This window comes from Triticum dicoccoides, chromosome 3B (genome assembly GCF_002162155.2).
Source record: "Triticum dicoccoides isolate Atlit2015 ecotype Zavitan chromosome 3B, WEW_v2.0, whole genome shotgun sequence".
Classification (NCBI taxonomy): domain Eukaryota; kingdom Viridiplantae; phylum Streptophyta; class Magnoliopsida; order Poales; family Poaceae; genus Triticum; species Triticum dicoccoides.
Genome location: NC_041385.1, coordinates 851,774,703 through 851,787,253, shown reverse-complemented (window position 1 = coordinate 851,787,253; position 12,551 = coordinate 851,774,703). Strand labels below are relative to the sequence as shown.

Sequence of the window (12,551 nt, the reverse complement as noted above, 5' to 3'; positions counted from 1 at the left end):
GGGAGAATGCCGGCAGCTGGAATTCTGGGCTGGAAAAGGAGCAAATATTGAAGGACTATTCTGCGCAACTCCAAAAGTCCTGAAACTCCACGGAATACCTTAGAATAAATAAAGAAAAATCATCGCCAAAGATGAAGGCCAGGGGGCCCACACCCTGCTCACGAGGGTGGGTGGGGGGGGGGGGCGCCCCCCTACGTCGTGGGCCCCCTGGTGGCTCTCCGACGCCCATCTTCTCCTATATGAAGTCTTTCGATGAGAAAAAAATCAGAGAGAACCTTTCGGGATGAGACTCCGCCGCCACGAGGCGGAACCTTGGTGGAACCAATCTAGGGCTCTGGCAGAGCTTTTCTGCCGGGGACACTTCCCTCCGGGAGGGGGAAATCATCACCATCGTCATCACCAACGCTCCTCTCATCGGGAGAGGGCAATCTCCATCAACATCTTCACCAACACCATCTCATCTCCAAACCATAGTTCATCTCTTGTATCCAATTCTTGTCTCCAAGTCCGGGATTGGTGCTAGTAGTTTGCTAGTAGTGTTGATTACTCTTTGTAGTTGATGCTAGTTGGTTTATTTGGTGGAAGATCATATTTTCAGATCCTATATGCACACATTACCCCTCTGAGTATGAACATGAATATGCTTTGTGAGTAGTTACGTTTGTTCCTGAGGACAAGGGAGAAGTCTTGCTATTAGTAGTCATGTGAATTTGGTTCTTGTTCGATATTTTGATGAGATGTATGTTGTCTAGTCTCTAGTGGTGTTATGTGAACGTCGACTACATAACACTTCACCATTATTGGGCCTAGAGGAAGGCATTGGTAAGTAATAAGTAGATGATGGGTTGCTAGAGTGACAGAAGCTTAAACCCTAGTTTATGTGTTGCTTCGTAAGGGGCTGATTTGGATCCACATGTTTCATGCTATGGTTAGGTTTACCTTAATACTTTTGTTGTAGTTGCGGATGCTTGCAATAGAGGTTAATCATAAGTGGGATGCTTGTCCAAGTAAGGGCACTACCCAGGCACCGGTCCAACCACATATCAAATTATCAAAGTACCAAACGCGAATCATATGAGTGTGATGAAAACTAGCTTGACGATATTCCCGTGTGTCCTCGGGAGCACTTTTCCTATTATAAGAGTTTGTCCAGGCTTGTCCTTTGCTACAAAAAGGATTTGGCCACCTTGCTGCACTTTATTTACTTTTGTTACTTGTTGCTCATTACAATTTATCTTATCACAAAACTATCTGTTACCACTTATTTCAGTACTTGCAGAGAAACCTTGCTGAAAACTGCTTATCATTTCCTTCTGATCCTCGTTGGGTTCGACACTCTTACTTATGGAAAGGACTACGATAGATCCCTTATACTTGTGGGTCATCAAGACTCTTTTCTGGCGCCATTGCCGGGGAGTGAAGCGCCTTTGGTAGGTGGAATTTGGTAAGGAAAAATTTATTTAGTGTGCTAAAATTTCTGTCACTTGTTACTATGGAAAGTAATTGTTTGAGGGGCTTGTTCGGGGTATCTTCACCCCGTCCAGTTGAGCCAAGAGTTGCTCCTCAACCCACTGAACCTACTGAATCTATTGAAAATGAAACTCCTTTTGGAATTCCTTCGGGTATGATGGAAAAACTGCTAGCTAACCCTTTCGCAGGAGATGGAATAAAGCATCCTGACGAACATCTACGCTTTGTGGATGATGTTTGTGGACTATTTAAGCTTGTAGGTATACCCGATGATGTTGTTAAGAAGAAGGCTTTCCCTTTATCTTTGTAGGGAGACGCATTGACATGGTATAGGCTATGTGACGATACGAGATCATGGAACTATAAAAGAGTGAAATTGGAATTTCATCAAAAGTATTACCCTATGCATCTTGTTCATCGTGATCGCAATTATATATATAATTTTTGGCCTCGCGAAGGATAAAGCATCGCTCAAGCTCTGGGGAGGCTTAAATCAATGTTATATTCATGCCCCAATCATGAGCTCTCAAAATAGACAATTCTCCAGAATTTTTATGCTCGGCTTTCTGATAATAATCACACCATGCTCGATACTTCTTGTGCTGGCTCTTTTATGATGAAGCCTATTGAATTTGGATGGAACCTATTGGATAGAATTAAACGCAACTCTGAAGATTGGGACCTCGACGAAGGTAAGGAGTCAGGTATGACACCAAGTTTGATTGTGTTAAATCTTTTATGGATACCGATGTTTTCCGTAAGTTTAGCACTAAATATGGACTTGACTCTGAGATAGTAGCTTCTTTCTGTGAATCTTTTGCTACTTATGTTGATCTCCCCAAGGAGAAGTGGTTTAAATACCATCCTCCCATAGAAGTAAAAGTAGCTGCACCTATTAAAGTTGAAGAAAAGATTGTCACTTATAATGATCCTATTGTTCCTACTTCTTATGTTGAGAAACCTCCTTTCCCTGTTAGAATGAAGGATCATGCTAAAGCTTCAACTGTTGTTCGTAAAAGCAATACTAGGACTTATACACCCCCTGAGCAAGTCAAACTCGAACCCAATATTGCTATTGTTAAAGATCTCTTGTCGGATAATATTGATGGGCATGTTATTCAATTCACTGGTGAAACTGCTAGAATTGCTAAACCCTGTGATAGAGATAAACATAGACCTGTGGTAGGCGTGCCTGTTATTTCTGTTAAAATAGGAGATCATTGTTATCATGGCTTATGTGATATGGGTGCTAGTGCTAGTGTTATACCTTATGAATTATATAAAGAAATTAAGCATGAAATTGCACCTGCTGAGTTAGAAGAAATTGATGTCACAATTAAACTCGCCAATAGAGATACTATTTCACCAGTGGGAATTGTTAGAGATGTTGAAGTCTTGTGTGGGAAAACTAAATATCCTGCTGATTTTCTTGTTCTCAGTTCCCCGCAAGATAGCTTTTGTCCTATTATATTTGGTAAATCCTTCTTGAGTACTGTTAATGCTAAGATAGACTGCGAAAAGAATGTTGTTACTATTGGCTTGGATAATATGGTTCATGAGTTTAATTTCTCTAAAGTTAGTAAACAACATCGTGAGGAAGAATTGCCTAGTAAGGATGAAATTATTGGTCTTGCCTCTATTGTTGTAACTCCTAGTGATCCTTTAGAATAGTATTTGCTAGATCATGAAAATGATATGTTTATGAATGAAAGAAGGGAAATAGATGAAGTATTCTTTAAACAGGAACCTATTCTGCAACACAATTTGCTTGTTGAAATCCTAGGGGATCCTCCTCCACCCAAGGGTGATCCCGTGTTTGAGCTTAAACCGTTGCCGGATAATCTTAAATATGCTTATCTTGATGAAAAGAAAATATATCCTGTTATTAATAGCGCTAACCTTTCAGAGCATGAAGAGGAAAGATTATTGAAAACTCTGAAGAAGCACCGTGCTGCTATTGGATATACTCAGGATGATCTTAAGGGCATTAGTCCCACTCTATGTCAACATAAAATAAATTTGGAAGCTGATGCCAAACCAGTTCGTGATCCTCAACGACATTTGAATCCTAAAATGAATGAAGTAGTAAGAAAAGAAATACTCAAGCTTCTGGAGGCAGGTATAATTTATCCCGTTGCTGATAGTCAATGGGTAAGTCCTGTCCATTGTGTCCCTAAGAAGGGAGGTATTACTGTTGTCCCTAATGATAAAGATGAATTGATCCCTCAAAGAATTATCACAGGTTATAGGATGGTAATTGATTCTCGCAAATTAAATAAGGCTACTAAGAAAGATCATTACCCCTTACCTTTTATTGATCAAATGCTAGAAAGACTATGCAAACATACACATTATTGCTTTCTAGATGGTTACTCTGGTTTCTCTCAAATACCTGTGTCATCTAAAGATCAATCAAAGACTACTTTTACATGTCCTTTTGGTACTTTTGCTTATAGACGTATGCCTTTTGTTTTATGTAATGCACCTGCTACCTTTCAAAGATGCATGATGGCTATATTCTCTGATTTTTGCGAAAAGATTTGTGAGGTTTTAATGGATGACTTTTCCGTCTATGGTTCCTCTTTTGATGATTGCTTAAGCAATCTTGATCGAGTTTTGTAGAGATGTGAAGAAACTAATCTTGTCTTGAATTGGGAAAAGTGCCACTTTATGGTTAATGAAGGTATTGTCTTGGGGCACAAAGTTTCTGAAAGAGGTATTGAAGTTGATAAAGCCAAGGTTGATGCTATTGAAAAGATTCCATGTCCAAAGGACATCAAAGGTATAAGAAGTTTCCTTGGTCACGCCGGATTTTATAGGAGGTTCATTAAGGACTTCTTAAAAATCTCCCGACCTCTGACTAATTTATTACAAAAAGATGTACCATTTGTCTTTGATAATGATTGTGTAGAAGCATTTGAAATACTTAAGAAAGCACTAGTCTCTACACCTGTTGTTCAGCCACCTGATTGGATTTTGCCCTTTGAAATTATGTGTGATGCTAGTGATTATGTTGTAGGTGCTGTTCTAGGGCAGAGAGTTGATAAGAAATTAAATGTTATCCATTATGCTAGTAAGACTCTAGATAGTGCTCAAAGAAATTATGCTACTACCGAAAAGGAACTTTTAACAGTGGTGTTTGCTTGTGATACGTTTAGACCTTATATTGTCGATTCCAAAGTTACTATTCACACTGATCATGCTGCTATTAAATATCTTAGGAAAAGAAGGATGCTAAACCTAGACTTATTAGATGGGTTCTCCTGCTTCAAGAATTTGATTTGCATATAGTTGATAGAAAGGGAGCTGAGAACCCCGTTGCAGACAACTTGTCTAGGCTAGAGAATGTTCTTGATGACCCACTACCTATTAATGATAGCTTTCCTGATGAGCAATTAAATGTCATAAGTACTTCTCGTAGCACTCCATGGTATGCTGATTATGCCAATTATATTGTTGCTAAATTTATACCGCCTAGCTTCACATACCAGCAAAAGAAAAAGTTCTTCTATGACTTGCGACATTACTTTTGGGATGATCCACATATTTATAAAGAAGGAGTAGATGGTGTCATTAGACGTTGTGTACCTGAGCATGAACAGGAACAGATCCTACGCAAGTGTCACTCCGAAGCTTATGGAGGACATCACGCTGGAGATAGAACTGCACATAAGGTAATGCAATCCGGTTTTTATTGGCCTACTCTCTTCAAGGATGCCCGTAAGTTTGTTTTGTCTTGCGATGAATGTCAAAGAATTGGCAATATCAGTAGACGTCAAGAAATGCCTATGAATTATTCACTTGTTATTGAGCCATTTGATGTTTGGGGCTTTGATTATATGGGACCTTTTCCGGCCTCTAATGGTTACACTCATATTCTAGTTGCTATTGATTATGTTACTAGGTGGGTAGAAGCTATTCCAACTAGTAGTGCTGATCACAACACTTCTATTAAAATGCTTAAGGAAGTTATTTTTCCGAGGTTTGGAGTCCCTAGATACTTAATGACTGATGGTGGTTCACACTTTATTCACGGTGCTTTCCGTAAGATGCTTGCTAAATATGACGTTAATCATAGGATTGCATCTCCTTATCACCCTCAGTCTAGTGGTCAAGTAGAATTGAGCAATAGGGAGCTCAAATTAATCTTACAAAAGACTGTTAATAGGTCTAGAAAGAATTGGTCCAAGAAACTTGATGATGCATTATGGGCCTATAGAACTACATATAAAAATCCTATGGGTATGTCTCCGTACAAAATGGTCTACGGAAAAGCTTGTCACTTACCTCTCGAACTAGAACAAAAGGCATATTGGGCTATTAAAGAGCTCAACTATGATTTCAAACTTGCCGGTGAGAAGAGGTTATTTGATATTAGCTCACTTGATGAATGGAGAGCCCAAGCATATGAAAATGCCAAGTTGTTTAAATAAAAAGTTAAAAGATGGCATGGCAAAAGGATACAAAAGTGTTAGTTTAATGTAGGTGATTATGTATTGCTATACAACTCTCGTTTAAGATTTTTTGCAGGAAAACTTCTCTCTAAATGGAAGGTCCCTACGTTATCGAGGAGGTCTATCGTTCCGGTGCCATAAAAATCAACAACTTCGCAGGCACAAATCCGAAGGTGGTAAACGGTCAAAGGATCAAACACTATATCTCAGGTAATCATATAAATGTTGAAACTAATATTATTGAAACCGTGACCCCGGAGGAGTACATAAAGGACACTTACCAGAACGTTCCAGACTCCGAAAAGGAATAGGTAAGTGGTACGGTAAGTAAACCGACTCCAAAACAATTTTAAAGGTAATATTTCTCCGATTTGGAATATTTAGAAAAATAGAAAAATAAATAGCAGTCCGGGGAGGACACGAGGCCTCCACGAGGGTGGAGGGCGCGCCCTACCCCCTGGGCGCGCCCCCCTACCTCGTGAGCACCTCGTGTGCCCTCCGGACTCCGTTTCCTTGCACGATACATATTTTGGTCGGTAAAAATTCATTATATATACCCCCGAAGGTTTTGACCACTGTATCACGCAAATATTCTCTGTTCTTGTTTCAAGCTATTTTTCTGACAGGTCTAGATCATCATGACGACCCCAAGTGCTTCCAAGGACAAGTTCTTCCAGAAGGTAATTAACCCTTACCTCGCAGAGGTGCTGTGGCACCCTCAAACCATTGAGATGCATGATGGGTTGCTGCACATCTGCGATGTTGAGGGACCAAAGGGAACCGGAAGTGTGGAGTCGAGGCTCGAGGCAATGGAGCAACAAGTTTTCAAGTGTCAAGGGATGGTGGAGCATGGAATCAACGCTAGCCACAAGATGCTCGCGGAGTTCACCAACAACTACGAGCTGGATGCCAAGAGTACCGAGGAGGCTATCTTTAAGCTACAAGAGAAGATCGAGCACCTCCAAGCCCAAATTTATGATCTGCAAAATCAAAACTGCGAGTATGAATATAGATTCAAAAGGATGAGTTTGGCTGCAGATTTGAGGATTCCGGAGACTCGATCATCCTTCTATGATGGGGAGCCTATGCCATGGAAGTTGGACGACAAGCCCGCATCATCGACAATACCTCCACCTACAACCAAGAAGGAGAAATAACCACATGGGTATGGGCACTCCCCTTGGCAACTGCCAAGCTTGGGGGAGGTGCCCTGGTATCGTATCACCATCACAACTCCTATCTTTACAGTTTTTCTTAGTTCGATCCTATTAGTAGTATCTTGATTTAGTAGAATAAAGTCATGGCATGATCTAGTTTTGAGTTTTGCTTTATGATCCTTCTTTGTAATCGAGTCCGTGAGCTATATAATAAAGATTAGTGTCGAGTCAAGGGCTTGATTGTTTTGCCATGATCTTGGGAAAGTAGAAGAAAAATAATAAAAAGAATCAAGGAGCTCATATTGATCTTATTGAAAGTAATGACTTCACTTAGAAAGAGTATGATGATCAAAAGTTGTTGGGAGTTGGCAAATATAGCTTTGGTCATCGTTGCAATTAATAGGAAGTAATAAGGAAAGAGGGGTTTCACATATAGATATATTATCATTGACATCTTGTATGGTTGGGAGCACTCATTAAAATATGACATGCTAAAGAGTTGAGGTTGGACAAGGAAGACAACATAATGAGTTGTGTTTTCTTACATTCGAGATAAAGTATGTTGTCATGGATCCTCTATCGTGTTGAGCTTGCCTTTCCCCCTCGTGCTAGCCAAATTCTTAGCACCAAGTAGAAATACTACTTGTGCTTCCAAACACCCTTAAACCAGTTTTGCTATGACAGTCCACCATATCTACCTATGGATTGAGTAAGATCCTTCAAGTAAGTTGTCATCGGTGCAAGCAATAAAAATTGCTCTCTAAATATGCATGATTTATTAATGTAGAGAAATAATCTTTGTAAGAACTTGTTGTGGACGCAATAAAAGCGACGGACTGCATAATAAAGGTTCACATACAAGGGGCAATATAAAGTGACGTTCTTTTGCATTAAGATTTTGTGCATCAACCCTAAATGCGCATGACAACCTCTGCTTCCCTTTGCGAAGGGCCTATCTTTTATTATTATCCTCTACCTTACAAGAGTCTCGGTGATCCTCACCATTCCTTTTTCATTTTATCCTTTGGCAAGCTCAGCATGTTGGAAAGAGTATGATATACATATCTAATTGGATGTGGGGGAGCATGAATTGTTATTGTTGATATTACCCTTGAGGTAAAAGGTTGTGGGGCAAAACTATAAGCCCCTATCTTTCTCTGTGTCCGATTAAAACTCCGTAACCACAAGTATCGCATGAGTGCTAGCAATTATGAAGGACTAAATGATAGTTGAGTATGTGGACTTGCTTTTAAGCTCTGACATAGAATCTTTCGACATTATGATAAATTGCAATTGCTTTAATGACTGAGATTATAATTGTTAGTGCCCAATAATGTTTCTGATTCATGCTTTGGCTTTGTGAATAAATCATTACTTGAACATGAGTAATCATATGACAAAATCTATTTATGTTGTTGTTATGAAATAATCATGATGCTTTCATGTTCGTATTTTATTTTTATCGACGCCTCCACCTCTAAACATGAGGACATATTTATTGTTATCGGCTTTTCGCTTGAGGACAAGCGAGGTCTAAGCTTGGGGGAGTTGATACGTCCATTTTGCATGATGCTTTTATGTCAATATTTATTGCATTATGGGCTGTTATTTCACGTTATGTCACGATACTTATGGCTATTCTCTCTTATTTTGCAAGGTTTACATGAAGAGGGAGAATGCCGGCAGCTGCAATTCTGGGCTGGAAAAGGAGCAAATATTGAAGGACTATTCTGCGCAACTCCAAAAGTCCTGAAACTCCACGGAATACCTTAGAATAAATAAAGAAAAATCATCGCCAAAGATGAAGGCTAGGGGGCCCACACCCTGCTCACGAGGGTGGGGGGCACGCCCCCCTACCTCGTGGGCCCCCCACCCTCGTGGCAATAAACTCTGGTAAGCCAGGTGTTCGCATATCTGAGGCATCAGGTAATCACTTGTCCATGTTTTTCTCTTTTCACATATGCTAGGTAATTCATGTAAAAACACACATATGACTTGCCTGGACTTATTTTTTCCATGTTCACCCATGGTGGCACCAATTTAGATGCAGGGGCTTGTCTAGAACAGCAATATCAGCCACTTCATCTGGAATACAATCCGTGATATCTCCAACAGGTAGGATGGTTGTCATTTCTTTTGAAAACTCTGGCATAAGAAGAGGCCGAGCTCTTTCAAATAACCTCAAAGCAAAACCAAATGAAACATTTCGGGGGAAAGCCTAATTGTCTGGTACCTGGAAAAAATGTCATCAACAAATTTCCCCATTGAAGTCTCACCCATCAGATCAAAATCCTACAGCCTACCATCCATCTTCCTCCTCCAATCAACATTCCTCTCCCCCTACGTACCGCGCTAGCTAGCCGCCTGCTGCCGCCACCCGCGGCTGTTTGCGCTCCCATGACCGCCTTGCCGCACCACCCTCCCCTAGCCTCTTGGGGGGGAGGGGGGATTCTCCATTACCACGGTTATCGAGAAATACCGAATAGATTTCAGACGGAATTTATAATTGAATTTAGAATTCAACTTTTTAGCTTGATATAGATAAGACTTGAACAACACTTTGCCAGAAAAGTGGTACTAGTCATGAGTTACATATTCTGGAAAGTAAAAAAAGGTGCAGTTAATGGGACTAAAACCAGCTACCTCTCAAGGCAAGCAATAGATGGTTACTACCATGCCACAATTACGGATATTTACATATGCGAGATGCTATATCCATTTTAGTATACCTTGAGCGTTTAATTCAAAAAAATGTTTTTTTTGCTCGGCATACTTCTTTCTCATGGGCGACGAGAAACGCGAATGCCGCTCGGTATCCAATTTTTTGTTTGTGTGTCATGCAAGCATACTTACATGATAAGCTGCTGTCTGGAAGATAAAACAGTATAGGAAACAAGGGATGACCAGAACAACAAGTAATGTTCAATCTGTCTTATGTTGTTATTTAATTGTTTGCACGACCAAATCTCCCACCATGTCTACAGTTTTGGGTAATATGCATTGTAATGTAAAGTCTAAAACACAGATACATTCTCACAATGAGATTTCTTGTTCCAAGCTAAGATTAACGCTGAGGCCACACACGGAACACTTGGGCGATGCCGGTCAAAGCCAAGGCGGGGGCATGACGAAGATGCTCCCCAGCGGGTTGGCGACTTGACCGCCTCCAGCATGCTCCACAAACTCCGCCGGAGTTAGGAAGCTACCATGGCACATACACAAAATCGTCACCTCATCAACTTTACTGTACTCGTACAGCAAGCCTACAATCCTCCTGCCATTGGGGAGCCCGCTGGTCGACACCAATGGAATCTCCCGCACCTTCGACATCTCTGAATCATCTTGTTGCCCTCCCCCAGAACCAAGGGCTGCCTCTATTACCGCTGGTGCCGGAGAAGAAGTGGTTGCCATGATGGTGTTGTTAGCACCCTCGGCCTGGTGCACACCATCTGTACCCTGAGAGGAGGACACAATAGCTGATGACAGGCTCCGCCCTTGAGCGCCAGGAGTTCCTGTAAGATCAAACGCCAACAATACAATATGGATCAATAGAAGCAAATATGATAGAATAAGAGCCAACCGCCTCGGAACAAAGGCATATATAGAACAGTCCAAATCTAGCAATATTTGTTTTACAACAAGGATTAGTTAACAATTTGAATTATTGATGTCTCTATAGTACCTGTTCTAGGACATATTCAGTAGGACAAATACTGTAACTGCATGGTTTTGGTCCAAAGGCCAGGATGAATCTAAGCCACAACTTAATTTGTTGGGTGTATGTTGGTTGGCTTGGTACATAGTTCTAACGATAAAGCAAAGTACCTTAAAGATATCCAGATAACTAGCTACATGATTAAACTGGCATAATTTATCAAGGAGTAACACAAGGAGCTAAGCATGAAAGTAGGAACGTGGTATTGTTGGATCAAAATACCATCCTTGTGAGTTGCACATGGAAAATATGCACCATATGGAAGCATTGTTTTGGGGGTATCTGGTCGCGGAGAAGGTGATGTGTTGCTTTGCTCACTTGCACTCTGGCAACTAATCATGTGTGATTTGGTCGTTGGTCAAAGACACGTGGTGGTGGTGGTAAAGGAGTTGCTGAAATCCATGCTGGAAATGGCTTCCTTGGTGCACGAACAATCACAATATAAGTGTACTTGGCATTTTTATTGTTGCTCGGACATCAATGTCCACACTCCTAATCCACGTGTGGATTCGAATGCTATTTGCCACTTCCAAGAAACTACTATTAGACTAGCTAAGCCAGCACATAGGTATCACAACATAAAATGTGCTTAATATGGCATCCTTGGTGCGCCAAACAATCACGGTACTACCATGCAACAAACATCTTTGGCGTTGATTGGACATCCTTGCCAAGCTTTGATCTCCAAGTAAACCACCCCCCAAATCCATGTTGGATTTTAGTGTTGTTTTTTTGTTTAAATACACATACCGTATATGTCACGAAAACGGAATACTGTGTATGAGTCCATGTTGAGCACATATGTGGACAATCTAATGTTGAACGTCGTGGCCATTAGGCGTGCGTCATTTAGCTTGTTACTCGGTGATAGACCTCTGTGGTTTCCAAATTTGTTTGTTGAGTATGACATTCTGAACCCGCGTCATATTAGACTGTTTTTAACGTATCCAACAAATGCTAGATAAGGCACAGAGATCCTCTACCACGTCTTAGTAAGTGTTGGACTAGTAAGCGAGCACATGGCATCGCAAGGTCTACTGAAATAGTGACCACCAGAGCTAGCGTTCCCAACAATGTCAAACTTGTTTCGTGATGATTTAGACCTCTACGGTTGTCTAACTTTGATTGTTGAATCGAGTATCATATCAGAGTAAATGTTGAGTAGGTAAACAACTCATCGTCATCACTAAGATACACCAAAATGGTGACTATCGGTACTAGGATGGTCGATGACAATCGACTTGTTCCTAAGTGACATACCTCTATGGGTTTCCCGAATATGATAGCCCAAATTCGTGTCGGATTTGACTTAAGTGTTACTTGCAGAGTCCAACAATCATGTTGTCTAAGGCAGAAAAATCATGTACTATGTTTGGATAAATGTTTGACTAGGTATCATGTGCTTCATGTTGGATTTGGATGTTACTCATCATGTCTAAATATATCATGTCGGATAAGTTGCTGAAGACATGTACCACATCCAGATAAATGTTTGAATGGGTATCATGTGCTTCACGAGAAAAAGTGAAATGGCAAAGCATTGATGCTACTTTGCCAAACTAGCAAAACGTTATACTAGGTAAAAAAGCACATATGTGATACAAGGTACACCGAAATGCCGAGCATCGGGGCTAGGATTGTTGACAATGTTCAACTTGTACCTCCACAATAGACCTCGACAGGTTTCCAACTTTGGTTGCCAAATGCGGCAACCCAAATCTTTGTCATACATGAGTGCCATTTTCCATTGTACCT

At 40.7% G+C, this 12,551-nt stretch overlaps 1 protein-coding gene across 1 annotated transcript; it reads right to left on the bottom strand.

Annotated features, from left to right (window-relative positions):
• Positions 1-10,089: 10,089 nt before the first annotated feature.
• On the bottom strand, positions 10,090-11,631 carry LOC119280317 (ninja-family protein MODD-like). Its single transcript, XM_037561208.1, has 2 exons — positions 11,547-11,631; positions 10,090-10,593 (listed from the first exon to the last, which is right to left on the bottom strand). Exons 1-2 carry the CDS (start codon positions 11,629-11,631, stop codon positions 10,187-10,189), a joined length of 492 nt encoding a protein of 163 aa, XP_037417105.1. The 3' UTR covers positions 10,090-10,186.
• Positions 11,632-12,551: the final 920 nt, after the last annotated feature.

Bases quoted from the DNA above. Each gene is read 5' to 3' on its own strand.
- LOC119280317 (XM_037561208.1), bottom strand. From the start codon at position 11,631: ATGGCCACGACGTTCAACATTAGATTGTCCACATATGTGCTCAACATG. The intron at 10,594-11,546 runs GTATGTGTATTT...TTGATCTTACAG, and splicing joins CCGTTTTCGTGACATATACG to GAACTCCTGGCGCTCAAGGG.